Source organism: Scyliorhinus torazame, chromosome 13 (genome assembly GCF_047496885.1).
Source record: "Scyliorhinus torazame isolate Kashiwa2021f chromosome 13, sScyTor2.1, whole genome shotgun sequence".
NCBI classification, from domain to species: domain Eukaryota; kingdom Metazoa; phylum Chordata; class Chondrichthyes; order Carcharhiniformes; family Scyliorhinidae; genus Scyliorhinus; species Scyliorhinus torazame.
In genome coordinates, this window is record NC_092719.1 from 54,262,981 (window position 1) to 54,290,195 (window position 27,215).

General features: G+C 45.4%; 1 protein-coding gene across 4 annotated transcripts in view; it reads right to left on the reverse strand.

The window, feature by feature from the left end:
- Positions 1-27,215, reverse strand: part of hbp1 (HMG-box transcription factor 1) — a 72,747-nt gene that overhangs the window by 33,002 nt on the left and 12,530 nt on the right. For all 4 annotated transcript variants that reach the window (XM_072471523.1, XM_072471524.1, XM_072471525.1 and 1 more), the window contains 6 exons: positions 24,993-25,233; positions 4,123-4,255; positions 3,679-3,790; positions 3,381-3,496; positions 909-1,071; positions 643-787 (listed from right to left, as the gene is read on the reverse strand). In XM_072471523.1, coding sequence (XP_072327624.1) covers positions 643-787; positions 909-1,071; positions 3,381-3,496; positions 3,679-3,790; positions 4,123-4,255; positions 24,993-25,233 — 910 coding nt within the window. The remainder of the gene's footprint in view (positions 1-642; positions 788-908; positions 1,072-3,380; positions 3,497-3,678; positions 3,791-4,122; positions 4,256-24,992; positions 25,234-27,215) is intronic.

Below are 27,215 nucleotides of genomic sequence, written 5' to 3' on the forward strand. Positions count from 1 at the left end.
TTAACTGCCTTCTCTTCTTTGAGAAATAGCCTGCCCTCAGCTTCGTAGTTCTCTAAAGGAATGTGCCAAGATCAAAAGCTCAGCACCTGGGAAAAACAATTGGTATATACGCACATCCCATCATGTTGTGGCACAGCACACTGCACCGAAGTACTGCATTTTTAGGCTAACAGACTTTGCAGTTCTTTAACTAGCCTTCAATGTTAAAATTGTTTACTCAGCAATAATAAATCACTGCATCAATAACTGCTCCAAATTACAATAAAGTAATATTTTAACAGTTCAAACTAACTTAAGAACAACTGTGAAAATAAAGGCACAAATATTAGCTCTTTGAATTTTAATACCTGCCTTTGGTTCTCAGCCAGCGACATTACACTATATAATCCAGTGGACGTGAAATTCCAGCTGTACCTGACAATTATCTGGCCCCAATGAAATAATTAATTTAGAATTAAAGAGTATATAATAATTATAGAAATGTCCCTGTTTTTAATATATTAATCTCATACATTCTTAATAGGCAATTCTATAATTTTACATATTGACATGACTTATTTCTTGTGCAAGTCATTCTATTTCTAAAATTTCGGACCCATTATATTAAAGCTAAAAACATCCGAGTCAAATATACTTCATCACCTCCTAAATGTGTCAAATACTCCAGAATCATCAAAATTGTTGGCATCTGGATGCCCAGGAGGTAGACAAACATCTCCAATTTCCATTTCACAACACGGAATTCCATGATGAACCACTGTTAAGCTGGGGTAAAAGGAAGACCATCCTGCATTTATTTAAAGAAAGAAAAAAAATCTGTATTTTGGCAGAAAAGTAGTTTATCTATATATTACACTGTTGGCAATCAGCAAATAAAATAATTATAATACTGATGGTATATTTCTGACCTTTATTTTTCACATAGAAGGGGTGATCCAATCTGCACTCTACAGTCAATTTGCCAACTTGCGACTTGCCAGGGTCAAAGGTTAATTTCAATATGGAACGTCCAAAGGAAACTGCTTCTGTATGAGCCACAAGCTTTAACCCGTCAGATCCATATCGATATTTCTTTGGAACAAAATAAACTATTTTAACATCACACATTTGAGAGAAAATATTAGTTCAGCTCACTAACAAAACATCTCCCCTCCTGAGCACTCTTCCCTCTGTGACTGCGCAATGAATTTTTGCAGAGGCCCCCAAAATTATTTGGTTGATGGGATTATATGTTTGCAAAATGTTTATCACACCAGAAATATATTTTCTGTTATCCTCTCAAAGGTTAGCATTTCTCCACCTCTTCCCCAAAGGATCTTTCAAAACATCCACATCAGGGCGAGGTTCGGAGGTAAAAATTGAAGAACCCTATTTTCTTTCCAGAAGTCATGATTTCAAATTCATACTTAATTTCTATTATTACTAATATCTTCCCGGATAAAAATGCATATTTCCAACAATGCTGTTTTACTGAGTTGACCTCAGAAATGTCTTAAAGACAGTCAATTATTTCCCACCATAATCACTGACCAACGGTGGTTGATCCAGTAGTATGTGGGAAAAATATTGACAAAGTAAATAAACTCAACGTTCAATAATTTATACTTCAGCCTGAGTTTTTCTTTTCAATCAGAAGTATCATTTTTTGCTTCTATAGTGAGGGAGAAAGACTTTTCATAAACACACTAAAAAAAACTAGCATTCAACTCCTAAAACAAAAAATGCAATGGAAAACTTTTGGGAAATGCATTTTACTCTCAAGAATATAATTTCTACGGCCGGAAAGTGTAGTTTAAATAGACTGTACTTCCACCCACTCATTCAAACCACGCCAAAGTCACACACTCATGTTGGAGACTAGTGATCAGAGATTAAACGATAATGATTCGCTAATTATAATTTCACTGTTAAAATATTATGTGTTTAGACATATGTAATAATTATACTTAAATTTGTCTTGCTTTCAAATATAATATAGGTCCAAAGATGTGGTTAGGTGGATTGGCCATGCTAAACTGCCCCTTAATGTCCTGCGTTGTGCGGGTTCGGTGGGATTACGGGGTTGCAGGGATAGGGCTGGAGCCTGGTTAGGGTGCTCTTTCAGAGGGTCGGTGTAGACTTGATGGGCCAAATGGCCTCCTTCTGCACTGTAGGGATTCTATGATTCTAATTTAAAATTCTGACAGTTGGTTCCCTGTGGAGTTTGAGCCTATGTAAAATGGCCTCAAACACTAAGCTATTACATAGATTGCACTGATCAGCTTTTTAACTAAAAATAAAAACACAAGCAGAATTCACACAAAGTTTGGATTTCTGCCAGAGCAGTAATGTTACTACTGCATCAAGCACATATTGTCTTCTTCGATCAGTGTAAAAGGGACAACAGTACGTATCTTAGTGCAGCACACACAATTTATTTGATTAAAGAACTAAAACTAAGAATAGTTTAGCAATTAAGTTACTAGTTTCCTAACATAGAAGTGAACCACTACATGTCACACAAAGATAAATACCTTGACAAACATTATTGGCCTGGGATATTGGCATATTTTAAAAATAGAATATCAATGCTTGATTAATTATCCAGTGGAACATTAATAAATTCATATATTTTTCACAAATGGTTTTACATTGTTGTAGCCATCTGGGATGGCCACTTCCCGATTACAAAATGGACACTTTGCAAAGATTGCAGGGAAACTGGACAATGCTGAGAAAACAAGCAGGTTCAGAGCTCGTCTCTATATTGGAGCCGCAGCTCCCAGACAAGACCAAAACTGTAGGACCATTAGCATACTAATGGCCCATCCCCGGGAATAAAAGAGTAACATTTGAGTAACTGACACTAAAGGCAGACACACCGGCACCAGAAGCAAGTAAGTCCAAGGTCAACGCACTCTACCAGACAGACGACATTAGCTTTTTCCCTGTACCAGTTCGACCCCAGCAGCCTCAGAACCGAACAACGGTCATTGTTCATCTATCTGAGTGGGCGCCCGAAGCTAAATATAGGCTTTAGCAGTAGTGATAATTTAATCTGTAGAGTTTCGTGCATGAGTATATTTAACTGTGTGTGTAAATAAATAAGCATTGACTTTGAACTAACTAACTGGTGTATCGAGTCTTTGATCAGTATTCGGGTTTGAACCTTGTGGCGGTTCAAAGATACCCGGCGACTCTAGAGCAAACATAATTAGGATTAAGGAAGGCGACCATATTGACCGCCATATTCAGAGCCAACCAAAGAGAACAACATTGTGAAACTATAAATCCATTCCACCTGATTTCCATAAACTCTAAAATTTAAGACACTATAAATCCATTCCACCTGATTTCCATAAACTCTAAAATTTAAGACAAAACAAGTAAAAAATGACCACCTTTTGTGTGTGGGTTTTCAAAGCTTTTTCATCCTCAGTCTTAATTTCCAGTTTTGCAAATTCTTCAACATCCTGCCAGTCTCTAATATTGCCCTTCTGGAAGCGCAGACGTGTCCCTGTAACAGCAAATAAAATTAGATTACATAAAAGTAGAAATTCTGGAGTGAACATATTTAATATAAAAAAATACTGTGGCTGCTAAAATTATATCATACTTTCATATGCAATACTGAACACACAAGCATTCCTATAGTGATTATAAAAGTCTTAACTTTAAGAAATCACTTGAAAGCTTTACCTTTCATAAAGCAGTTCCATGCAGTTTGTGGCCATGAATGGGACCAGCCAAGTTCATCATCATCTGACAAAGATGATAAACAGAAGATGTCTGACTCTGATTCACTGCTTGCCTGTTGCAAAATAAAGCAAAAATTATTCTTTCACTGACTCCACAAATGAAACTAAAAATCAATAGCGAAAGTAGGTATATATTGTTATCATGGCACTTTCCCATCCAACTGGTTTGCCAGGTATTTTGGTTCCTAGATAAAGTCAATTCTCAGTTCAAATTAGAAAGCTTTCGCAGACAGCACAATGCATATGAATTATAATGTATAGAGCTATAACGAGCATGAATATTGAAAAACTTACATTATCAATATTATCACTTCTCTCACCTACACAGGCACGACAATCATATGTATTTTTATAAATTAAGTCTGACAATGTTAAACAAACATACCCTTTCTCGCTTTATAGTGGTCTGTTCTTCCCAATGTCTTGTGGAGAAATTAGTTTCACATTCTGAGACAGTTGGAGGAGGACGAGCATAGGAATGTAAACTTTTACTTGTGGCCACTATATGCACTGGAGATCTAGGGGGAAAAAAATAAGTGTAACTATATACCGAAAATTAAATGTACAGCATGGCATACATTTTTGAACAAATATAATGCAGACTTTGTTGGTCTATGCTTGCAAATTCATTAAAATGAATGCAGCCACCCTGGAACAGAGTGAGGCTGTCCGGGCAGGGTGGGGTGATTTCAAAGAGTGAAATAGCAGCTTTTATCAGAAAATTCAATTATGTTTACATTAAAGGATTGTGATGTTTTTTTTTTTTTTAATTTCACAATTTTTATGAAAGGGAAGACATTCAATCATACTATCATCGCTGAATGCCCCATTATCAACACCCTGAGGATAACCATTGACCAGAAACTGAACTGCCATAAAGTACTGTGGCTACAAGAGCAGGTCAGAGGATGGGAATTCTGCAGAAACTCACTTCCTGCCTCACCAAAGCCTGCCTCACCAAAGCCTGCCCACTATCTACAAGGTACAAGTCAGGAGTGTGATGGAATACACTGCATTTGCCTGGATGTGTGCAGTGCTAACAATACTCGAGAAGCTCAACACTATCCAAGACAATACAGCCTGCTTGACTGGTGCAACATCCACCTTCGACATCCACTCCTTCACTACCAATGCACAGTGGCAATAGTGTATACCATCTACAAGATGCATTGCAGGAGCAAAACGAGCTCCTTCAACAGCACCTTCAAACCCACAAACTCTACCATCTAGAAGGACACAGGTTGCTGATGCATGGAAACACAACCAACTGCAGATTCCCTTCCAAGCCACTGGGTCAAACTCCTGAATCTCCCTCCATAATAGCACTTTAGGTGTATCTGCACCACATGGACTACAATGGTTCAAGAAGGTTGCTCACCACCACCTTGTCAAAGGTAATTAGAGATGGGCAAAAATGCTGGTCTAGCCAGCGATGTCCAGGAAAAGAATAAAAAATAAGTGCCACACAAAAGGTTATTAGGCAAGTTATGGGCTCAAGGAATTGGGGGTAATGCATTCTTCTTCAGCAACAGATTTAACCAAAGTTATGAGTGTATGCGAAACATTCAATTACTGATGCCACTCTAAATCTTTGGCACTGAGCGCGGCATTATGTCTCCCAAACGTTAATTCTCCTTGCTTATCAGCCAAATGCCTTTACTTTATTAACAGAAGAAATGCAAGATGAAATTAAAGGACTGCCACATCCTGAGACAAAAATAATTATGGATGTAATTTTGGAAAAACATGCAGTGTACCATTTCGGAGGACTACAGTATTTTATTTATCATCTGCTTGCCAGATAACAAAGTGTTGAAATCCACCAATTGTTTGAACATCTCATTCCAATAATTCTCGAGGTTTCAGAAAATTCTACTTGAAACACACCCTAACCCAAGCATATTGACGATACCACATTAGTAGCATTCTGTCAAAGTCTCTGGAGATAGGAGAATGAAAGGAGAAGTCAGCCCCATTGTTGATAAGAGTGGAGCATAATTACTTCCACCAAGATGATTTTGAAACATATACCCTCACTGGTTGTTACCATGATTCTCAAATTTCCTGTCACTTCCTATTGTAATACACCTTTAAGGGATATAAGCAAACATCATTGGAAGGGCCAACATGTTTACCCAATCCCTTATGAGTAATTGCTACCTTGTACAGTAAATAAGCTGTTGTGATAAATTGTTGTTTTTCCTGACTGGAGTTCCACAAGGATTGGTACACGGCCTTTCTTGATCTATATTAACAGCCTGCACCTGGGTGCGCAGGACATGATTTCAAAATTTGAAACTTTTGTGAACTGTGAGGAGAGTAATGGTAAACTTCAAGAGAAGGTAGACTGGTTGGCAGAATGGAAAAACAAATGGCAGATGGAATTTATGCAGAGATGTGTGAAGTGGTATTCTGCAGACGGCACTTTAGGAATGATGTGAAGGCTTTAGAGAGGTAAAAGATTTATGAGAATGGATTCAGGATTAGGAACTTCAGTTAAGTAGATAGGTTGAAAAATCTGGTGTTGTCCTCTTTAGATAAGATAGAGAGGAGATTTTATAAAAACGTTCAAACTCAGGAGCAATCTAAACCGAGAAGATGAAGAGAAATTGTTAACATTAGTGAAAGGGTCAAGAACCTGAGGACAATGATTTAAGATGACTGGGAAAAGAACTGACAGCAACATCAAGACAATCTGTTTAAGCACAGGGAATGGTTCTTTCGGGTCTGGGAAACACTGCCTGAGTGTGTGGCGGAGGTACCCAAAGAGAAAATATTTGCAAGGTTATGGAAAAGCGATGAGGGGAACGGGACAAACTGATTTGCTGCTGCAGAGAACTAGCATGGATACGATGGATCAAAGCAATACCTCCTTTGATTCCACATGAATTCAAATCCTATAACTGAAGCTGGGGAATGTAAATTAAGTTAGTTAAGTATATCTGAAATGAAAAGTTAGACTCAGTAATAATTTTTAAAAAACATTTAGAGTATCCAATTCATTTTTTCCAATTAAGGGACAATTTAGCGTGGCCAATCCACCTAGCTTGTACATTTTTGGGTTGTGGGGGTGAAACCCACGCAAACACGGGGAGAATGTGCAAACTCCACAGACAGTGACCCAGAGCCAGGATCAAACCTGGGACCTCGGCGCCGTGAGGCAACAGGGCTAACCCACTGCGCCACCGTGCTGCCCAAGACTCAGTAATAATGACCATTGCCACAAAAACCCACCTGATTCAATCAGGAGTTTTAGGGAAGAAACCCCGTACCCTGTTTGGTCTGACCCATAACAATGTGACTGACTCTGTGATAAAGAAACAGGTGAGCACACTGGATACAGCAAAGACTATGGACCTACAACATCCTGGCAGCACGGTGAAAACTTATGTCCCAAAACTAGCCGCACCTTTAGTCAAGTTGTTCCAGTACAGCTCCAACTGTGGCATCTGCCTGACAAATTGGAATATTGTGCAGCTATGTCCTGTCCAATGTACCCTAATTTTTTTGTATTCAGCGGTCAATTTGTTTAACTGTGCGGTCCTTTTTGGGAGGGGCTGATGGCTTGTACCCAGCCGTAGAAATTTGCGGGTTGGTGCTTTGAGGTAATATTGGACCAGAAATCCAGAAATAGGACAAGTCCAATCCAGCCAAAGATACAACTTTCAGCAATTTATCAAACACCCCTTATAAACACCTTCCATACCTGCAACCTCTACCACAGAGAAGGACAAGCGTAGCGTGCACTTGGGAGCACCACCAATTGAAAGTTTCCTTCCAGGCCACACACCATCCTAACACAGAACTATGTCACCATTCTTTTACTGTTGCTGGGCCAAAATTCTAGATCTCCTTGTCCTGTGGGTGTAATTATACTGTTATGGGCCAGGGTTTAGAGAGTGTATCATGGAGTTCACCTGACCCACAACTTCTAATAGATTTTGGTTATGGGGAGCACAAGGGCCCACTCTACAGGTGTGATGCAACAGAGATCTAAAGTACTTTTAAAACAAAACAATGTTTATTCCTTGAATCCAGTTTATAAACACCTTATAAACATTTTATAAACACACAGTAAACATCTTAGCAACTATCAACTCAACCCAAATACTCCCCCCAAAGAATACAGCACTCTATAAGTAACCCTTAATCTTTCAGAGCACTATCCATAAGACAAATACCCTCTTTAACAAGGATAGCAGGTTTAAATTTTCTACTGAGAGCAGTTATCACTTTTATATTAGCAAGAGATCTGAAGACATTCTTTACATGCAGAGAGAGATCAAAATTACACCTTGTTTGGCTGGATGCAGCTCCAACTCTGAACACGAAACTAAAACACACACACAGCAGCTTTTTGCTTAAAGCGAAAGTAAAAAGCCACAGACCAAAACCCAGCTCCACCCCCCACTCTGCCAACATTGCAGCTATTTGATAAACACCCATTTCTTAAAAGTACACCCACTACAGCTATTTGATAAAGACCCATTTCTTAAAGGTATTCTCACATGACAATACACAGGCTGAACACTTCAAGGCAGCAGCTCACAACTACGTTCTCAAGGGCAAATAGGAATGGGCAATAGATGCTGGCATTGCCAGAGACGGTCTAATCCCATGAACAAATTTTATTTAAAAGCTTCATACTTCCGGCACCCTTTCATTGAATGTGTCGGTGAAATATAGAACTGAAACTCCACAATCACAATGCATCCAAATTTACTTTCCAAAAGTTATTTGTTTCAAGATTGGTATCCTGATCATTGTAAGAAACCTACTGTCTTTCTGATTAATGATCGTAGCCATTAAGCTTAATTTTGTTGTTTGCTTCGGGCATTCAAAAGCTTTACAATGGCAGACAACAACAATCTTTCTGATCTGTATATGAAATTCAATATTTACCAATCTGTCCACTGGGCCTATATTAATTTGAAATGAAATTACACAAAACCCTTACAACCACTGGAGAAAAAAGTTTCACCTCTTTGTCCCGTAACATCCTCAGATTGCCATTCTCAACAGACTTACCCACTCTGGGATTCCAAAGCCCCTGTCTCGCCCAACCTTCCTCACTCAGGCTGGGCGAGACAGGAGCAACAAAGCGCACCACCGACTGCATCAGCATGAAGCAACTGGGGCAGGGAAATGCCTCCTTTATATGGCATTAACTGCCATAAAGGAGATTTAAAAGGACAATGAAAGGTCAGTGGTTGAGACAACAAGGTGGTGGGGGTCCACTTGGTGGGGCGGCGTGAGAGGCTGCTGGGTCTGGGTTGTTTTTAAGTGGAATTAGAAGAATTTGTTTTCCCCAAACACTTCCAGAGTAACTATCAGGGTAAAACTAGCAGAGTTAACCGATGTTAGGCGAGTTAAAACCTCTATTGGATGGTTCACTGGAGGACCAGGGAGTTATGGGCCATTATTGTGATTTGCACTGTCTGCTAAACTGGTGATTTTCTCATAATTACTGATAAAAACATGAAAACAGTAAAATGGATAGTCAAAACAGAAGATATGGCATAGATTAGCTGCACTTAAAATGGGAAAATGTTTAAATTATAGGCCTTCTTTAGAAATATTTACAGATAATGATTTTTCAATACATGGTCTTGTATTTTTTATTCTTTAAATTGTACAAGCTAAAGTGAACAAAATAATTCATCTAATATAGAATGAGACCGCTGGCATGGATTTAATGGGCTGAATAGCCTCCTGTGCCATAATGACGATGACTAATATGGTCACATACTGTAACCACTGCATAAAGCAATTCTTAGATGGAATAGAGAAAAAGAGTTCAAGAATCAACGACAGGAATAGGGGTACTGGAAACGAGTAGGAAAAGTAATAGCCAACCATAAAATATCAAATACCTGCAGTAATTGCTTCAGATATAAGAAATAGCAGGAAAAGGCAATTTGGCCCATTGTGCCTGCTCCACCATTCAATAAGATCATGCCTGATCGGACTTCCGGTGGCGATCACGAACGGAGCGGCCGGCCGCAACAAAGACACTCCTGCACATCCACGAAATCGCGGTTTTTTTAGGGGGTTTTCTCGGTGAGTTTTTTTTTAAATGTAAAGTCCCGCGAAATCGGCCCTGCCCAGGCGCCAAAGCTCCGTTCCACAGAGCTGAAGAGGGGGGGGGGGGGGGGGGGGGAAAGAGAGGAGAGACTGGTCCTGATGAGCTGCACGTGGAGGAGGAGTGGGGATCGCTCAGAAACTGCCTGAAAATCGGAGCACGAAGAGGATAACACAAAAACAAAATAATAATTTTTTTTATTCAACCTTTCTTGTTCCTCTCCTGAAATCTTTTTTGAAAACCGTTAAAAAACTTTCAAAAGAAAAAAATCATTTTTATATTTAAAAAATCGTTTTTAAAAGGAGAAAAAACCCTTGGGGTTTTTTTTTTCTTTGGGGGGGGAAGCAAAAATTTTTTTAAAAAATAAATAATAATTTCTTCTTCGCACCAAAACCCAGAAAAAAAATAGAAAGGCACGTAACAGAAATATGCCTGCAAATAATAAATCGGGGGGACGGCGAGATGTAAGAAGGAGCAGCAGCGAAGGAGAAGGAAAAAAGCAGGAGCTGCGACCGCGTAGGCAGACGACCCCACGGGGCGAGGCGGAGGATCAGGCGTACCAGGAAGCGGAAAAGCTGGCGAGCCGAGCAGCGGAGCAGGAACAGGACGCAGCGACAAACTCCGCCCCCCCCCCCGCACAGGGGGAGGAATGGAGAAGCGTGCTGAAAACGGAAATAAACGCCATAAAGGAGGAGATAAAAATGGAGATAAACACCAGGAGGGAGGCACTCCGGGCGGAGCTCCACACAATGATGAAGGAGATGCTGGCGGAGACAACGGACAAAATGCAGCGAACCATTAATGGCCTGGAAACGATTCAGGAGTTGGAGAGGGCCGCCTCGGACCAGAGCGACAGGATGGTAACTTAGGAAACAGAGATGAAAAGGCTGGTAACGACCCAAGGGAGCCTAAGAGGAAAAGTGGAGGACCAGGAAAATAGGTGCAGACGGCAGAATGTTAAAATAGTGGGTCTGCCAGAGGGGATGGAGGGCAGAGACCCAAAAGGCTACGTCACCCAAATGCTGGGCAATCTAGTGGGAAGAGAGAAATTTCCAAACCCCCCCAGAAATCGACAGGGCGCACAGGTTGCTCCGACCCAGGCCCAAAGCCGGGGAGCATCCCAGAGCGATTATCGTGAAGCTGCACAGGTTTCAAGACAGGGGAAAAAATCCTAAAATGGGCCTGGCAAACGAATTCGAGCACGTGGGAAGGGAAGACCATAACATAAGGGTGTACCAGGACATTGGGGCGGACCTGGCCAAAAAAAGGGCTGAATTCAACAGGGCCAAATCAACACTCTACAAAAGTAATGTGAAATTTGGGATGCTATTCCCGGCCTAAATTCTCGGTAACATTTGAGGGGAAGGAGCTGTTTTTTTTTTTTTTAAAAACACCCCAGCGGCAGCGGAGGAGTTCGTTAGAGTGAACAAACTGGAGGAGGGACAGCCGCAACGGCCATCCTGAAAGCGACGGAGATGTAAAAGAAAGGAAGAATCGGAACAAAGAGCAGCGGGCAGAACGCAAACAGCGACAATACGATCACGAACTGTACACACATGTTTGGTGCACTGTGCGGGACTGTGCTAACTCGTTCCTGGGCTCGTTCCATATCTCAATGCAATGAGGGAGAGCGAAGCAAGGTGAATGAGGGTGAGAAAGGTGGACAGGAGGGTGAGTCAAGGGCTAGCAAAAGGAGGGTAAAACAGGACCAGAGCAGGGCAAGTATTGGGAGGGGGGCCACCGTGCTAGCGAGGAGGGCTAACACGGGAGGGCAGGAAGAAAGGAGGGCCGCGGCGCGCTTCTCAGGAGAGGGGAGCACCTGGCACACAGAGAGGGCGGGACAGGGCAGAAGGGGGAGGAAGAACACAGGGGGGGGTGGACAGAGGAACAGGGACTAAGGGTGGGGGGGGGGGGGGGGGGGGGGGTAGAAGAGTCAGGGGGAGAGCGCAGAACAAAAGAGAAGCAAAGAGAAGGGTGAGGTAGATAAGCAGCACGAACACAGGCCTCGGCAGGCATGGAGCAGGGCAAGGAACCAAGATGGTGCCACAAACAGCCACTCAGGAGGGCTTCAGGGCGATCCTGGAGTGCAGGGGCGCAGCCACGTGGCGTACACATAGCTGGTAGCCATGTTGGGTGCCCCCTGGACAAAAGGAAACCCCGGAGCCCTGGGGTCCGACCTCATGGCGAGAGCGGACATTTTGGACGGCCCCCTAACGAAGGGAAACCCCAGAGTGCAGGGGTGCGTCCACCAGGTAAGTATGGGTGATCCCGCAGGAACGGGGGGTCAAAAACCTCCCACCAGGATTGTCACCTGGAACATAATGGGACTCAACGGCCCAGTGAAAAGATCCAGAGTCTGAACCCACCTAAGCCTAAAAGCAGACATAATCTACCTACAAGAGACACAACGGAGGGAGAATGACATACTCCTGGTAAGAAAGGGCTGGGTGGGACAGACATACCACTCATGCTACGGGACGAGGCTAGGGGGGTTGCAATATTAATTAGCAAGAGGACGAGGTTTACGGAAACCAAGACAGTTACGGACCCAGGGGGACGGTACGTCATGGTCAGCGGTGTCCTGGAAGGGGCACTGGTCGTACTGGTAAATGTGTACGCCGCCAACTGGGATGACATAGAATTTATAAAGAAGTCCATGGCAGAAATCCCCGACCATTTAAAAAAATATATATTTATTAAAGTTTTTAACACAATTTTTCACCCTGACAAACAAAATAGAAAGGACGCACATAGCAAGATATATACATGGTAAAACGATATGTTACAGAGCTTTGTACACTGGCTCCCTCCCGTACATGCCAGTTTCCCAAATCTTTCATGTGTTTTCTTGCTCAAACCCCCCCCCCCCCCCCCCGAGGCAAACCTCCCTTCCCCCCCCCCTTCACAGGACATTCCCCCCCACCCCCCCTGGGTTGCTGCTGACCGACCTTTCTCTAACGCTCCGCGAGATAATCTAGGAACGGTTGCACCGCCTGTAGAACCCCTGCGCAGACCCTCTCAAGGCAAACTTTATCCTCTCCAGCTTAATTAAACCAGCCATGCCGTTTATCCAGGCCTCCACGCTGGGGGGCTTTGCCTCCTTCCACGTTAGCAAGATCCTTCGCCGGGCTACTAGGGATGCAAAGGCCAGAATGCCGGCCTCTTTCGCCTCCTGCACTCCCGGCTCGTCCACTACTCCAAATATTGCTAGCCCCCAGCTTGGCTTGACCCGGACTTTCACCACCTGAGATATTGTTCCCGCCACTCCTCTCCAGAACCCCTCCAGTGCCGGGCATGACCAAAACATATGGACATGGTTCGCTCTGTGAACCACCTTAAATTGTATCAGGCTGAGCCTGGCACATGAGGAGGAGGAATTAACCCTACCTAGGGCATCCGCCCATAACCCCTCCTCAATCTCCTCCCCCAGCTCCTCCTCCCATTTACCCTTCAGCTCCTCTACCAATGCTTCCCCCTCTTCTTTCATCTCCTGGTATATTGCCGACACCTTGCCCTCCCCGACCCAAACACCCGAGATCACCCTGTCTTGAATTTCCTGTGCCGGGAGCAACGGGAATTCCCTCACCTGCCGCCTCACAAACGCCCTCACCTGCATGTATCTAAAAGCATTTCCCGGGGGTATCTCAAACTTCTCTCCTCGTGCCCCCAGGCTCGCAAACGTCCCATCAATGAACAGGTCCCCCATTCTTCTAATCCCCGCCCGATGCCAGCTCTGAAATCCCCCGACCATCCTCCCCGGGACAAACCGGTGGTTACCCCTGATCGGGGACCACACCGAGGCTCCCATTGCACCCCTGTGCCGTCTCCACTGGCCCCAGATCTTTAGCATTGCCACCACCACCGGACTCGTGGCATACTTTGACGGCGAGAGCGGCAGCAGTGCCGTCACCAGCGCCCCCAGGCTCGTTCCTTGACAGGACGCAATCTCTAACCTCTTCCATGCCGCCCCCTCTCCCTCCATCACCTACTTACGGATCATCGGCACATTTGCTGCCCAGTAGTAGCTCCCTAGGTTCGGCAGCGCCAACCCTCCTCGGTCCCTACTGCGTTCTAGAAACCCTTTCCTTACCCTCGGGGTCCTATTCGCCCACACAAACCCCATAATACTCCTGCCTACTCTCTTAAAAAAGGCCTTGGTGATCACGATGGGAAGGCACTGAAACACAAAAAGAAACCTCGGAAGGACCACCATTTTGACCAACTGCACTCTATGCGCTAGCGAGAGCGGTAACATGTCCCATCTTTTGAAGTCCTCCTCCATCTGCTCCACCAACCTCGTCAGATTCAGTTTATGTAGGGCCCCCCAACTCCTGGCTATCTGGATGCTCAGGTACCGAAAGCTCCCCTCCGCCCTCCTCAGCGGTAGATCGCCTATCCCCCTTTCTTGGTCCCCTGCCTGTACTACAAAAAGCTCACTTTTCCCTACATTGAGCTTATAGCCCGAAAAATCCCCAAACTCCCTTAGAGTCTGCATGACCTCCACCATCCCCTCCACTGGATCCGCCACATACAGCAACAGGTCATCCGCATAAAGCGACACTCGATGCTCTTCTCCCCTTCGGACCACCCCCCTCCATTTCCTAGACTCCCTCATTGATATGGCCAAGGGTTCAATCGCCAATGCAAACAGGGGGGACAGGGGGCACCCCTGCCTCGTCCCACAGTACAGCCAAAAGTACTCCGACCTCCGCCGGTTCGTCACCACACTCGCCACCGGGGCTCTGTAAAGGAGCTTAACCCAACTAATAAACCCTCCCCTGAACCCAAACCTACGCAGCACTTCCCAGAGGTACTCCCACTCTACTCGATCAAAGGCCTTCTCCGCGTCCATAGCTGCCACTATCTCCGCCTCTCCCTCCACCGATGGCATCATTATCACGTTTAAGAGCCGCCGCACATTGGTGTTTAGTTGCCTGCCCTTTACACGTCTGGTTCTCGAGAATCACCCCCGGACACAGTCCTCGATCCTCATAGCCAGCACTTTTGCCAGCAACTTAGCATCCACGTTGAGGAGCGAGATCGGCCTGTACGATCCACATTGCAGTGGGTCCTTGTCCCGCTTTATGATCAAAGAAATCGTCGCCTCCGACATTGTCGGGGGCAGGGTCCCTTGCCTCATTAAAGGTCCTCACTAGTAGGCCAACAGGTCTACATACTTCCTGTAGAACTCCACCGGGAACCCGTCCGGTCCTGGGGCCTTCCCTGCCTGCATACACCCCAAACCCTCGCTCAGCTCCTCCATCCCAATTGGTGCCCCCAAACCAGCCACCTCTTGCTCCTCCACCCTCGGGAATTTCAATTGGTCTAGGAATCTTCTCATCCCCTCTTCCCCCGCTGGGGGCTGGTATCTGTGCAGCTCCTCATAGAAGGCCTTGAATACCTCATTAATTTTCGTCGCACTCCGCACCGTGGCTCCCCTTCCACCCTTGACTCCCCCTATTTCCCTCGCTGCCATCCTCTTACGGAGCTGGTGTGCCAGCATCCGACTCGCCTTTACCCATACTCGTAGGTCGCCCCCCTGCGCCTTTCTTCCCTGTGGTCAACAGATCAAACTCCGTCTGGAGGCGTCGCCTTTCCCCAAGTAATCCCTCCTCAGGGGCCTCTGCGTATCTCCTGTCCACTCTTAAAATCTCCCCCACTAACCTCTCCCTTTCCATGCCCTCTATCTTCTCCCTATGAGCCCTAATGGAGATTAGCTCTCCCCTGATCACCGCCTGCCAGACCACCCCCACCCGCACCTCCCCGTTGTCGTTGGCCTCCAAGTACCTTTCGATGCACCCCTTCACCCACCACCATCTGCCAGCAGTCCCACATCCAACCGCCACAGCGGGCGTTGGTCCCTCTCCTCTCCCAACTCCAGTTCCACCCAGTGCGGGGCGTGATCTGAAACGGCAATGGCCGAATACTCCGTTCCCTCCACTTTCGGGATCAGCGCCCTGCCCAGAACAAAAAAATCTATCCGGGAGTAGGCTTTGTGCACGTGGGAGAAAAAAGAAAATTCCGTGGCCTGCGGCCTGGCAAACCTCCACGGGTCCACCCCCCCCCATCTGATCCATAAACCCCCTAAGCACCTTGGCCGCCGCCGGCCTCTTTCCAGTCCTCGATCTGGAGCGGTCCAGTGCTGGGTCCACCACCGTATTGAAATCCCCACCCATTATGAGGCCTCCTGCCTCCAGGTTCGGAATGCGCCCCAACATGCGCTTCATGAATCCGGCATCATCCCAGTTCGGGGCGTTTACCTTTACCAATACCACCCACGTCCCCTGCAACTTACCGCTCACCATCACATATCGCCCTCCGTTGTCCACTACAATATTCTTGGCCTCAAATGACACCCGCTTCCCCACCAATATTGCCACCCCTCCATTCTTCGCGTCCAGCCCCGAATGGAATACCTGTCCTACCCATCCCTTTCTTAACCTGACCTGGTCCGCCACCTTCAAATGTGTCTCTTGGAGCTTGACGACGTCTGCCTTCAGTCCCTTTAAGTGCGCGAACACTCAGGCCCTCTTCACCGGCCCATTCAGGCCCCTCACATTCCACGTTATCAGCCGGATTGGGGGGGGCTAGACCCGTGTCTAGCTTTTTTGCTCCCCCCATATCACTCCTGTAAGTCAGCTAACACCTGCTGAGCCCGGCTTCCCCCGCCGTCCCATTGACCTCCCCGTGTGGGAATCTCACAATCAGTGTGTGTTCCTCCATTCCTCCTCCCGCCTTTCTTCCCTAGCGCAGGAAAAACCCCGCTCTTTCCTAAGCCTGCCCCGCCCCCTCTGGCGCAGCTCCTGTCGCGGCCTTATCTCTTTTCCCCCATCGCCATCCCCCTCTCTCCCCCAGCCCATGTAACATTTCCTGCGCGCGATTAACACCCTATATACAACAACCATCAAACATCCCCCCCCACCCTCACAAACCCTCAGTTTGAGTCCAACTTTTCGGTTTGAATAAAGGTCCACGCCTCTTCAGGCGTTTCGAAATAATGGTGCCGATCCTTGTTTGTGACCCACAATCGCGCTGGCTGCAGCATTCCGAATCTCACTCCTTTCCGGTGCAACACCACCTTGGCCCGGTTGAAACCCGCTCTCCTCTTTGCAACCTCCGTGCTCCAGTCCGGGTATATTCGGATCTCCGCATTGTCCCACCTGCTGCTCCGCTCCTTCTTGGCCCGTTTCAAGACCCTCTCTCTGTCCGTGAAACCTCACCACAATCACCCTTGGCGGCTCGTTGGCCTTGGGCCTCCTCGCCAGCACCCGGTGTGCCCCATCCAGCTCCAGCGGCCTCAAAGGGGCCTCCGCACCCATCATCGCCTCGAGCATCGTGCTCGCATATGCCCCGGCATCGGCCCCCTCCACTCCTTCAGGGAGACTTAGGATCCGCAGGTTCTTTCTCCTCGACCTGTTCTCCAGGTCTTCGAATCTTCCCGCCCACCTCTTGTGCAGCACCTCGTGCTCCTCCACTCTCACCGCCAGGCCCAAGATCTCGTCCTCATTCTCACTGACTCTTTTCTGCACCTCCTGGATCTTTACCTCGTGGGCCTTCTGGGTCATCCCTAGTCCTTCAATCGCCGACAGCATAGGCGCCAGCATCTCCTTCCGCAGCTCCTCGAAGCAGTGCTTGATGAACTCCTGCAGCTCCGGCCCGCATTCCGCTTTGTCCCCGGCCGCCGCCATTTTGCTTTTCTTCCCTCGCTTCTCCCGCTGCTCCAATGCCGCTTTTTTGGTCGTTTCACTTCTGGTCCGGTCCATAAAAGGTGATGGGGGACCTCGCTCTTCCCTTCCCCACGGGTCGTCTTCAAAAAAATTCCCGTTGGGGCTCCTCTAAAGAGCCCGAAAGTCCATGATAGCGGGAGCTGCCGAATCGCGCGGCTTAGCTCCGCATAGCCGCAACCGGAAGTCTCCGAAATCCCCGACCTTGACACACACTGACTGATCATGGGGGATGACTTCAACTGTGTACAGGACCCACTGACCGACCGATCAAACCCCAGAGCAGGGAAAAAGACTGGCATGGACTGGGGACGAGGAGCATTTATGAAGCAGATGGGGCGGTGGACCCATGGAGGTTCGTGCACCCGGGACAGAAGGAATTTTCATACTTCTCACAAGTACACAAGGTATACACCTGTATCGACTTCTTTGCAGTGGGGAAATCGGTGCTTCCAGAGACCACACGAACGGAGTACTCCGCGATCGTTATCTCTGACCACACTCCACACTATATGAATGAGAGTTTGGAGACAGGCCGGAACCAGCGCCACACATGGGAGGCTGGACACGGACCTCCTGGCCGACAAGGCCTTCTGTCAGAGAACATAGTGGGCCATAGGCGACTACGTTAGTAACAACCAAAACGGGGAGGTCTCACCCTCCACATTCTGTGAGGCACTGAAGGCCATGATTGGAGGAGAGATCTTAGCCTACAAGACAAGCAGAGATAGAGAGGGTGGCCAGGCAACAACTGGTGGACTCCATCCTGGAAGGCGACAGAAAATACTCCGAGGCCCCGACCGTAGAGCTGCTGGCGGAGAGGAAAAAGCTGCAAATGGACTTTAACCAGCTATCCACCAGGAAAGCAGTGTACCAACTCCGCCAGACACGGGGTGCCTTCTATGAACACGGAGTCAAGGCTGGCCGCCTATTGGCTTACCAGCTGAGAAAGCAGGCAGCCACAAGGGAAATAGCTCAGGTAAAGGATAGCAGAGGCAGACTGGTAACAGAACCAAAGGCAGTCAATCGGGCATTTGAGACCTTCTATCGGGGACTGTACGCCTCCGAGCCACCCAACGGGGGCGCGGGGATGAAACAGTTTCTAGACGGACTGGAACTACCAGTTGTGGCGGAATACAGACGGGGGGAGCTGGAAGCACCAATAGACCTGAGAGAAATCATGGAGAGCATCAGCTCCATACAGGCGGGGAAGGCACCGGGACCCGATGGGTTCCCGGCGGACTTCTACAAAAAATGTGCACCAGTCCTGGCCCCACACTTAAGGGACATGTTCGCGGACTCACTGGCAAGGGGCACCCCCCCCCCCCCCCCCCCCCCCCCAACGCTAGCGCAGGTCACAATTTCACTGATACCCAAAAAAGATAAAGACCTGACGGAATGCGGATCATACAGGCCCATTTCACTGCTGAACGTGGATGCGAAAATACTCGCAACGGTCCTGGCCAAAAGGCTGTGTACCAGAGGTGTTCGCAGAGGACCAAACGGACTTTGTCAAGGGTAGGCAGCTCACAGCGAACATCAGGCGGCTGCTGAACGTAATAATGACCCCCTCTGTGGAAAGAACACCAGAGGTGATCATCTCCCTGGACGCAGAAAAGGCCTTCGACAGAGTTGAATGGAAATACCTCCTTGAGGTACTGGAATGGTTTGGGCTAGGAGCGGGGTTCACCGCCTGGGTGAGGCTCCTGTACAACGCTCCCTAAGCGAGCGTCCAAACTAACAGCACCAGCTCTAAATACTTCCAGCTGCAGAGAGGAACAAGACAGGGCTGCCACCTGTCCCCACTCTTGTTCGTGCTAGCGATCGAACCCCTGGCGATAGCCCTGCAGGACGCGAAAAGCTGGAAGGGAATCTGGAGAGGAGACAGAGAGCACACAGTCTCACTCTATGCAGATGACCTGCTCCTCTATGCCTCAAAGCCACAGGAGGGACTGACAGCAATACTGCAAATACTGAAAGAGTTTGGAACCTTCTTGGGCTACAAACTTAACCTGGGCAAAAGCGAGACATTCCCAGTGAACCCAAACGGGAGAGGGAAAGAGCTGGAGGGGCTCCCGTTCAAACCAGCCCAGAACAGATTCCGCTACCTGGGGATCCAGATAGCCAGAGACTGGACACAGATCCACAAGTGGAACCTGACCAGCCTGGTGGAGGAAGTAAGATGAGACCTTCAAAGGTGGTGCTCACTCCCACTCTCTCTGGCGGGGGGAGTGCAGACGATCAAGATGAATGTACTGCCAAGGTTTCTCTTCCTGTTTAGATCCATCCCGATCTTCATCCCAAAGGCCTTTTTCCAAAACGTAGACAGTCTAATCATGGCGTTTGTGTGTGTGTGTGTGGGGGGGGGGTAAGAACCCGAGAATTCCCAAACAGACATTGCAAAGAAGGAAAATCAAAGGGGGCTTGGCCTTACCAAACCTTCAATACTACCACTGGGCAGCAACGGCAGAAAGAGTGAGGGGATGGGTACAAGAACCCGACACAGATTGGGTACAAATGGAGGAGGCATCCTGTAAAGGAACAATCCTCCGGGCCCTGGCCACAGCAGCACTCCCATCCTCCTCAACAAGATACACAATGAGCCCAGTGGTAGCGGCCACGCTGAGAACGTGGACCCAGTTGAGACAGCACTTCGGGATAACTAAAATGTCCCTTATAGCCCCCATCTGCGGCAATCACAGATCCCCCCAGCCATGCTGGATACCACGTTCAAAAGATGGAGGCGGGACAGGGGCACATTGACAGTCGGGGACCTCCACGTAGGGCACAGACTGGCGACACTAGACGAACTGACGAGGAAGTGGAGGCTAGCAAAAGGACAGGAAATGAGACACCTTCAAATAAAACACTTCCTCCGCAAAGGGACAGTGGGGTATCCCGAAGCCCCAGAAACCACACTACTAGAGGACCTGATAGGGACAAGCAACGAGAAGGGGGGGGGCTATGTGGTAAAATATACGGACAGCTACTGGACAGAGCCCGGACTCCACTGGACGAGACCAGACAAAAATGGGAGGACGAACTGGGGACAGAGGTAGGATGGGGACTCTGGAGCGAAGTATTGAGCAGGGTGAACTCCACTTCCTCCTGCGCAAGGTTAAGACTAATGCAGCTCAAAGTGGTGCACAGAGCGCACCTGACCAGAACCCGAATGTGCAGGTTCTTCCCAGAGGTGGAGGACAAATGTGAGTGGTGCCAGAGGGGCCCGGCCAACCACACCCACATGTTTTGCGCTTGCCCCAAGCTTGCTGGGTTCTGGACAGCCTTCTCCGAGGCAATGTCCAAGGTTGTGAGGGTGAGGGTGAAGCCATGCCCAATAGTGGCAATCTTCGGAGTATCGGAGCAGCCAGAGTTACAACATGGGGAAGGGGGCCAACGCCCTCGCTTTCGCTTCCCTAATCGCACGCCGGAGAATCCTGCTCGGCTGACGATCGGCAGCACCACCCACAGCTGCAGACTGGCTCGCTGACCTTTTGGAATTTCTCCACCTGGAGAAGATTAAGTACGCCACCCGAGGGTCAGAGGAAGGCTTCCTGGATACGTGGGGGCAGTTTGTCGGTCTGTTCCAAAACCTGTTCGAGGCCAGCACCAAGGAGTAACCTAATAAGATTTTAAAAAAAAAAACACCAAGATAGATGAGGTACCAAAAGACTGCGCAACTCAACGAGGAAGGGGGAGGAACCACAGACCGATCCAGAGGGCAATGAAATGCACGTAGGGTCAGTTAAACAAAGGACAAACTAAACCTCTCTGTATAATAAAGGAAATTAGCGTAGGCGAGAAAAATGTGATGTGTATATATACAACTGTTTATAAATATGGGAAATGCCAATTTAAAAAAAATGTTTTAATAAAAAAATCATGCCTGATCAGGTTGCGGTCTTAACCCCATTTTTCTGCCTGCCCCCATAACAGTGGACTCTTTTGTCAATCAAAACTCTGTCTCATTCAGGTTTAAATATATCCTGTGACCCTGCTTCCACTGCTCTTCTGGAATCCAAAAGACAAATCAAGCTCTGAGAGAAGAAATATCTTCTCCCCTCCATCTTCAATGGGAGACCGCTTATTTTTATATTTTGCCCCCTAGTTCTAGATTTCCACATGCTGAGAAGATGTTTCCCCTCATCTACCCTGACAAGCCCCCTCAGAATCTTGTATGTGTTATGAAATGAATGCAAGAAATTGATATATATATATATATTATAGTATTTTATATATGTTGCAGTAATGTTTTTAAAATCCAGAGTTCAGGTATATAAATCTGTTGCAATATTATTACAGAATCTAGGGTAAAGTAACCAGGCTCTGTGGCTGCAATTAAGATGCTGTAAAACTCAGATCATTATTCATTCCAATCATGTGTTTGTTTACAAAGAGAGGCTTAATGGAATTGTGTTGATTACGGAAGGTTTCCTGGGGTTTAGATAATTGAGGGGCTAATATTAGCCTTGGTAAGATGGTCATAACCCGGTTAGAGATTATGTTATTAATAGGAGGAGCCAGGTCTGTAGCAGACAGTTTAACTTTTAGTCTGCTGAGTGTTAAGCTGAGCAGGAGCTATTGCCAAAAGCTGTAAGGTTAAGCAGTTGTCTGAAACAGATAGCAAGGTCTGCAGGTTGTTTCCTGAACGGCATGTTCTCGTGCTTCAAACAGTCTTCCAAGAAATCTCTATTCATGTACAGCATATATCCCTGTGTTTGCTAACTGTATTTGCAAGTGGCTTTTGACCTTAAATGGGTTTTGCTTGATTGGAGATAGAGAAGGTATCAGTTAGAAGATACAATGCTTCCTTTTAGTGTTAAGAATCGTTTAACTGTTAATTGTAAACTATTTTGTGATGTTAATATAGTCTAATCCTGTGTTAATAATAACGTTTGTTCTAATATATTTTATCCCTATTTGTCAATGAACTCACTCCTGAAGTGAAGTATACTTTCCTCACTGTTTTCATTTTTTAAAAAAATGTTTAGGGTTCTTGTCCCATATCCTAACAAATGTAGGGGTCTGGTCCAGCAGCATTTAAAAAATAAATTTAGAGTATCAAATTTTTGTTTTCCCAATTATGGGCAATTTACTGTGGCCAATCCATCTACCCTGCACTCTTTTGAGTTGCGGGGGTGAGACCCACACAAACACAGGAAGAATATGCAAACCCCACAGACGGTGACTCGGGGCCGGGATCGAACCCGGGTCCTCAGCGCCGTGAGGCAGCAGTGCTAACCCCTAGCCCAGCAACAGTCAATAAGATCACCTTTCATTCTTCCAAACACCAGTGCGCATGGGCCCACCCTTTCCTCAATAGACAACCCCTTCATCCCAGGAATTAGCCTAGTGAACTGCTTCCAATGCAAGTCTATCCCTCCTTGAGTGATGAGATCAAAACTGTATTTGGTACTCTTGGTGTAGTTTCACCAATGCACAGAACAATTGTAGCAAAACCTCCCTATTTTATAATCCATTCCCCTTGCATAAAAGGCCAACATTCCATTTGTCTTCCTCATTACTTGCTGTATCTGCATGCTAACATTTAGTGATTCATGTACAAGGTCACCTGGATCTCTGTATCACAGACTCTTTCCATCTAACTAATATTCTGTTTTTCTATTCTTCCTGCCAAAGTGGACAACCTCACATTTTCCCCTTATAATATGCCATCTGCCAAATTTCTGCCCACTCACTTAACCTATCTCTAGATCCCTCTGCAGACTCTTTGTATCCTCATTACAATTTGCTACCCTATCTTTGCATTGGCTACAATAGTCTATCCCTTCATCCTAATCATTAATATATATATTGTTACGAGTTGAGGCACAGATCCCTGCAGCACTCCACTAAGTTTGCCAACCTGAAAATTACCCCATTTATCCTGACTGTTTCCTGTTGGTTAGCCAATCTTCTATCCATCTAATAAGTCACCCCCAACACCATGAGCTGTTATCTTGTGCAGTATCTGCCACCTTATCAAATGCCTTTATCCAACCCTTTATCCACTCTGCCTGTTACACCCTCAAAGAAAGCGAATACATTTTTTTAACATTATTTTTCTTTCATAAAACCAACTTGATTCTGCCTGACTCTATTTTGGTTTTCTAAATGTCTAGCTACTACCTCCAGCATTTTCCCAATGACTAATGTTAGTTTAACTGGCCTATAGTTTGTTGCCTTCCGTTTCCTTACTTTCTTGAATAGTCGTGTTAAATTTGCAGTTTTTTAATCCATTGTTACCTTTCCAGAGGGAATTTTGGAAGATTACAATCAATGCATCCACTATCTCTAAGATCCTGGGGTGTAGGTCATCAGCTCCAGAGGACTTGTCAATCTTTAGCCCCATTAGTCTTCCAAGTACCTTTCCTCCCTTTCCTCTAGTGATCATGTAAGTTTTATGTTCCTTCCTCCCTTTTCCCTCTTGCATTTCTACTCTTCTGGGGATGCATTTTGTATTTTCTACTGTGAAGGCAAATGCAAAATACTTATCAAAATATCTGCCATTTCCTTACTTCCCATCATTAATCCCCCAGCCTCACCCACTAAGGGACCAAAGCTCACTTTTAGATATATCTTTCCTTTTTTTATCCTTGTAGAAGACGCTTTTACTGTTTGTTATATTGCTTGCTAGTTTTCTCTCATACTCCAATTTCCCCCTCATTATTGCTCGTTCTTAATCATTCTTTGCTGATTTCTGAAATGTTCCCAATCTTCTGATCTACATTCATCTTTACAGCATTGTACAATTTTTCTTTAAATTTGATCCCACCCATAACTTCCTTGGTTAGTCACGGATGGTGAATCCTTTTCATAGTCTTTCTTTCTCAATGGAATATAAATTTGTTGAGAATTATGAAATATCATCGTAAATGTCTGCCACGTTGCTTCCCCACTGACTGACCTTCAAACCTATGTTCCCAGCCCACTTTAGCCAATTCTGTCTTCATACCTTTGTAATTGTAAGTTTAAGATACTCGTTTCAGACCCAAATTTCTCATCCTCAAACTGAATATGAAATTCTCTCATATTATCATCATCCTTAGAGGATCCTTTACTGAGATCACTAATTAATCCCATCTTATTACACATTACCAGGTCTAATATATCTTATTCCCTGATTGGTCCCAGAATTTAATGTTCTAACAAATTGTGTTGGATACACTCTATAAACTCAACCTCCAGACTACCTTTGCCAATTCGATTCTATAAGGTTATCCATAATCAAAAGCTCTCACGATTATTACAAGCCCTTGTTAATTCTAGATTTATACTTCATCCTACAATATTGCTATGTACAACATTCACATTTTGCTACACATAATATGACAAGTGTGAATTGTGTACATTGACATTTAGTGTTGGCAATTATATTCAACAGCAATATTCTTGCCTCTTCAATCCTAATCAATTTGTTCCTCTGACTGAAATGCCATATACACAAACCTGTTGTAAAATGTGCACTGCATGAGAGGACTTTGTGGACTTGTGGCTATATTAGCCAGTTCAGTCAGCCAATTCACACTAGATTCACTAGTGAAAGGTGGCAAGGCACTATCAGATGATCTAGATGTACACATGGTTCGAGTAGACCTTGGGCATTCTTGATGAGACACACCACTACTAAGTCGGAAGGCTGCAGGTATGGATCTATCGGTCTCTACAGCTCTCAATTCTGGAAGATCATCTAGAAAACAAGAAATATCCAGAAACTCAAAATATTATTTTGTGTATGATCAGATGATTTGCAAAATAAATTACATTTCTAGATTACATGCATCGTTAAGAAATTGGAAAAGTAACTTGAACACATTGTTACACATCAGAGGAGCGCATTCTCTGGCAGGTAAAGATGCCTCAAACAATCTTAAAGACACTCAGGACAGCAGGCACAATTCCAAGATCTTGTGCTCACAGAAAACAGAGATCAGCAATAAGGGTACAATATTACAACCTCGATTCTCTTGCCCATGCCTCCTGCAAGCATGGTCACCTGCTGAGATAATTGATCATGAAATCACTCATCATTTACCATGCCTAACAAATGCTGAAGCAGCTTAGTTTGTTGAATGGCCTGCTCCTGATCCTATGTTAAGCACTTTTAAAAGCAACAGCATTATAATATTTTGCCAAGAAAGAAGTGAATATTTTGCAGTTAATGTATGCAAAGGATTGCCAGAAAAGTTAGAATTTCTTCACAATCGTGATTTCCATACATAATTCCATAATATATATTTGGGGGTAGGGAGGAATGTGGAGTTGAAGTTACAATCAGATCAGCCATAAACTTGAATGGCAAAGCAGGTTTGAGGGGCCGAATGGCCTACTCCTGTTTCTAATTTATGTTTGTGTGCTATAGTATACTTCACAAATGAACTGCAACAACTTCAAATTTTAGCATTTGAAATATCGCATTGTCTTAACATACAGCACTGGCAACATCTCAATTATAATATTCTCATCCGTGTTTAAAAAACCCTCCAATGCTTCGTCACTTCCCATCTCTGTAGCCTCCTTGAGCCCTAGAAACTTTTGAAGTTTCTGCACCCCTCCAATTCTGATCACGTGCACATCTTGAATTTTAATGAACCCACGGCAGCTGTGCCATCAACTGCCTAGGCCCTAAGTTCAGGAATCCGCTGTCTAAGCCTCCCCACCTAACCATCCTCCTTTAAACACGCTCCTCAAAATCTGCCTCTGACCATTTGTCCTCATATTTCCTTGTAGTTCAGTGTCAAAACTTTTTTGAGAATACTTCTGTGAAACTGACTTAGTCAAGCCTTCCAAGGAAATACTCCATATATATGCAATTGTTTTTTATTCATTGAAACATATCTGAATCAAGATGATCAAATTTTAAATCTGGTGAGGTCAATCATGAAGGTTTTAAAAACACATCCAAGTATTTCACAACCACACTTCTGATGAAAGTGGAGATTGTTTTCTATTGAAAGTAGTTTTAGCAATCTTTGTTGGAAACGGTAACATTTTGTGATCCTTTTCTTCCACCTTGAATATTACAGGATACTATATTAAGGTTCCAGAATTACAAAATACATGGACTGCTGATTTTTAGAAAAATCACTGCTCCATATACAGTTAAAGTATGTGCCCATTATGGGTGCTCTTGTAATTTACTCAATGCAATGCCTCTCAAATAAACTCTGCACTCTCCCCAACAATTCATTTTAACCTTAACAGCAATTATGTGAATTAAATGCCAGCCTACAGAAGCTTGCTCTCATTTTGTTTACAATCAATGCGTACAGGAAGATGACCCTGTCCCTGCACACAAGCCAATCAGAATGTATCCCACTGGTCAAGAAAAAGCAGAAACTGTTCATGGACAGTGAAGCAAGATGAAAATATTGACATTGTATAAGTTCTGTTCCCCTTTATGAAACACGATGAATGATTTCATGATGGAAAATATTGATCTGACACCTTCAGAGACAACCCGAGTTTGAACATATTCCATTAACCAAACCTCTCATCTAACACGTCACCCTGAGCTCTAGTATTCATACTTCAGAAATTCAATACTCCTTTAATTGATTGCTCGTAAAATGACCTTGTGTGTAGGTATCACCAAAAAGAGTCTTTTGGGAGCAAATAGAAACAGAAGAACACATTCCACTATACAATCTAATGATATGAGTTAAGACACAG